Source organism: Orycteropus afer, unplaced genomic scaffold, assembly GCF_000298275.1.
Source record: "Orycteropus afer afer isolate SDZICR_OR568_19922 unplaced genomic scaffold, OryAfe1.0 scaffold00529, whole genome shotgun sequence".
NCBI lineage: Eukaryota > Metazoa > Chordata > Mammalia > Tubulidentata > Orycteropodidae > Orycteropus > Orycteropus afer.
Window position 1 is genome coordinate 1,113,084 of NW_006922116.1, and position 4,412 is coordinate 1,117,495.

At 40.7% G+C, this 4,412-nt stretch overlaps 1 protein-coding gene across 1 annotated transcript in view; it reads left to right on the plus strand.

Moving 5' to 3' along the window:
• PLCB4 (phospholipase C beta 4) overlaps positions 1–4,412 on the plus strand; it is a 295,192-nt gene that overhangs the window by 158,670 nt on the left and 132,110 nt on the right. The window contains exons 14-15 of the mRNA XM_042782935.1: positions 1,006–1,085; positions 1,612–1,696. Of these exons, the coding sequence (XP_042638869.1) occupies positions 1,006–1,085; positions 1,612–1,696 (165 nt within the window). The remainder of the gene's footprint in view (positions 1–1,005; positions 1,086–1,611; positions 1,697–4,412) is intronic.

Below are 4,412 nucleotides of genomic sequence, written 5' to 3' on the forward strand. Positions count from 1 at the left end.
TTTTTCTTTCTTCATGGATGATATTCTTGATGTCATCCCACATTTCTCTGGTTTTTGGTCATTGGTGTTGAATGCATCAAATCTATTCTTTAGATGGTCTATAAATTCAGGAGGGATATAATCAAGGTCATATATTGGCTCTTGTAGATTTATTTTAATTGTCTTCAGCTTCAACTTGAACTTGCATATGAGCAGTTGATGGTCTGTTCCACAATCAGCTCCTGGCCTTCTTTTGTCTGAAGACATTGAGTTTCTCCATTGCCTCTTGCCAGAGATCTAGTCAATCTGATTCCTGTGTACTCCATCTGGCAAAGTCCATGTACATAGCCATCATTTGTGTAGTTGAAAAAAGGTATTTGCAATGAATAAGTCATTGGTCCTGCAAAATTCTATCATGCAATCTCCACCGTTATTTCTATCACCAAGGCCATATTTTCCAACTACCAGTGATTCTTCTTTGTTTCCAACTTTTGCATTCTAATCACTAGTGATAGTCAATACATTTTGATTGCATGTTTGGTCAATTTCAGATTGCAGAATTGGGAAAAGTCTTCAATTTCCTTATCTTTGGCTTTGGTGGTTGGTGCACAATTGGAATAATAGTAGTATCAAGTGGTCTTCCTTGTAGGTGAATGGATATTATGCCGTCACTGAATAAAAACAGCTGTGGCAAAAGCTCACCTGCTCAGTGAGGATGGTGAGCTCTGAACTCCTGTCTTGGCAGATTATCAAGCAAGGAACTGGCATACTATTTAGACAAAATGTCTAACATCTGTGCTAAGTTAATAGCACCATAATTTTGGAAAAGTAAAACTTAGCTTTGGAAAAAATAATTATTAACCATTAACTCTGCCCTGGGTTTAACCATAGGAGACTCAATCTGTAGTTCTAAAGGTAAATGAGATCTCCATGCTTAATTGCTGGCATTGACTTTCCAGAAGGTTCAAATTATCTAGCCTTAAACGTTTTGCACTCTTCTCTCATTAATTCTCTTTCACTTTAAAGGATGTAATTCAAGCCATCAAGGAAACTGCATTTGTCACATCTGAATATCCAGTAATTCTCTCCTTTGAAAATCACTGCAGGTATATTTATTCAATCTACTCCAAGTCTCAGAGTGTTGTTTCCTAAATCTTACCTCAGCTCTATATCTTTTAAAATAATTAAATAGTTGGTTTTGTGAAATTGTAAATACTGAATAATTCTCCAGTAAGGATAGAGTCTTATGTAAAAATGAAAAGAAACAAACAAACAACCTCATTTTAATGTGTTTTAAAATTTCTCCCTCTAAACAAAAGGTCAGAGATTGGAACACCTTATTTAAAGTCCCATCAAGTTGGAAGATTTGGCAGTCTGTTTGAAGGCAGATTTCATTGATTTCAAAGTATTTTTATTCCACTTACCAACTGTTAATTTTGGAATGGAATTTTCTTCTTTTCTAATTACACCAGTTAAAGTTGACGGTATTTAAAATACATCTCACATTAACATCAAGAGGACAATCATGGGTTTTGCAGAGTGGGAGTTTTTAATTGCATAGGAATGGGTGTTTCTTACTCTTTGACTGTTAATAGATGTTTGAATTTACAAATGCCAGTTCTTTCTCTCCAGCAAATATCAACAGTACAAGATGTCCAAATATTGTGAAGATCTATTTGGGGATCTCCTGTTGAAACAAGCACTTGAATCACATCCAGTATGTATTTTTAGCTAACCATATTTCTAGCATGAATGGATTTGTTTTGAAATTCATTTCTAAAGGGTCAAGTAGTACTGGAGGACTAATACTAAAGATTGTCATATTTATTTAAATTCTTTGATACAGAAAGCTTTCATCTTACTTGAGAGAGATGGACAGAGAGAGACATAAAATAAATGTCTGGTTCAATATAATTTGGAAAATCAAGAGTCTTACTTAAGGTTTTTGTTTTTCCATCTGGAAATTTCATAAAGCACTCACTGGCCAAGGGTCTAGACCAGGGCTTTGAACAGGTTCAGTCATGGCTGATGCAGTGAAATGGGAACAGATCTGAAGTTATAAAATGTAGGTATGCTGGAATTATAACTGCAATGGGAAAAAATATGAAACCATGGAATGGGTGACTTGAAAGAGGCATAGGGAACCCTTTCAGGAGCCTGATGCAGGAAATTAGATTATTTTCAGGGCCATGGAAAGCAACATACATTCAAGGCCACACAATCAGACACCATCTTTGAGTCAGGCACCACACTTTCCACTTCTGCCAGTCAAGAGGTTTGGTTGCTGTGTGACGCACATGCTGCCCTTGCTTTCTAAAATGGAAATTAAGTTTCTAGCAGGACGTCAACCCATAATTTTTCTCATTTGGTTATCATCCTGGTTCACCCACATTTTACAAATTCGGGTCCACTCTGGTGTCAGCCATGACTAAACTAGGAAGAACTGGCTGAAATCCGTGGTCTAGACTCAGCACGACGTTTCAATTTTAATTACATGTTAGATTCACCTGGGGAACTGTTAAGAGTACTTGTGCCAGGGCCCTACTCTTAGAGATTCTAGTTTAATTAATCCAAGGTAGAACCTGGCCATAAAAGTTCTCTAGGTGAGTCACATAACACCAACAACAACAGGTGAGTCAAATGTGCATCCAGGGTTCAGAACCCATGGGAGAATGTTGCTATGGAAAATATACTAGATCACACTCCCAACTTCAAATTAACAAATTAACTGTTTGTGTAATATAATAATTGCAAAAAGGACAAGGAGGCAGCATCCTCTGATGTCCTCCAACCTCATGAGGATGAAACAGAGTCACCATCAGCAGCCCAAGGCTTATTCCTATGAGGCCAGCCATGCCACTGTCTTGCAGCCTTTTCACCAATTCTGGCACCAACCATCACTCCCACGGCACTCACTACTGCTCTGGTGAGTTTTATAATTCATTGCAGTAGCCACACAGAACTCCCAGACAGTACTCACGGTTGTGAGGTTTATTAGAGAAGTAACAGGTTACAATTCACTGGAACACTTTCAGGATTGAATTCTTAGATCAGGGCAGCCTTCCCTCTGCTGTGCCCTCAGGCATGTCTCCCTGGCCGTTGGCCTCTTGGCCTGGCCTCTGCCCTACTTGGGCAAGTGTTTCAAAGCTCTTTTAGCTCTGCCGATAGGTTTACCTAGGTGCACCCCATTCTACCAGCAAGTCTTCTGCCCAAAGGCACTCAGCTTTCTTGCTGCATGAGCCAGCAAGCCTGCCACTCTGTCACACAAGTCTTGGTTCCTCTCTGGTTGTATCAGCCAGTCATCTTAGCCAGTCATCTCTGCCAGTCTTCTCTGCTGTCTCTCTGCCAAGGAAGTCCAGCACAAGGATCTCAGGTCCAAGATGTGCTCCAATCTACCTCTGGCTCTTCTCTCTTGATGGCAGTGAGATCCCCTCTTCTGCCTCTAGGAGGGCTCATTTTAGGCACAGCAGAATGCCAAAGCTAACCAATCTCCACATTAGAGTTCCACACACCTTATTTGCATGGTCCCTCCAAGTCACCTGATGGGAGTCACAAAGACCATGGCCAGGACAGCCATAATCTGAAATTCACTGCACCATCATTTATAGAGAGTGAGAAAGAGAGGGAGACAGGGGTGGGGTGGGGTGGGGAGACAGAAAGAGAGAGAGAGAGAGCGCTTTACCTTATACCTGATAATTACTCGTAACTCAAAGTATTCTTAACTTGTAGGCCATAGATAGGCTTTGTGGGGTCTTTGAATTCATTCTAATGGTATACAGATATTTTGTATGTAATTATCCCAGAGAGTTCCTCACATTCTTACAAGAATCAACAACCCTTATATATACTTAAATTAGCTACATGTGAATAGTTAGTGTGGCGTTTTGGTCCTCTAGTGCCACTCTAACAGAAAATGCCACAAGTGGATGAGTTTAACAAACAGGAATTTATTCTCTTACAGTTTTGGAGGCTAGAAGTCTGAGTTCAAGTACCAGCTGTAGGGGCTGGGTGAAAGTCCTTCGACCTTGGGCTTCGTTTCAGCTCTGCCTCTTGCTTCTGGCCCACTGGAGCTGGAGGCATCTCTTAACTCAGGCAGCTGGCTGCTGAGGATGACAAACCCAAGTCAACAAGTAAAATGGCACAGTCCCAAGATTATCAAGCAACATGGCAGGCCACTAGTTCAAGTCCAGAGATAGTCCCAGGATTGGCAGGGAACATGGCATACTGCTGAATGAAGACTCAGCTACATGCAAGTCCAAGTATGCCAAAAAGCTCAAGACTTTTCTCAAAGCTGTCTTCTTATATACTGGAGGTAGACCACTGCCCCAAGGCAGCTACTCACCTGTTCCAGTAGATTCCACCATGGAGTTGATTACCAGTCTCGTCATGGGGAATGACTACATCCAGCTGCTTGTTGTTGTTGTTGTTGTTGT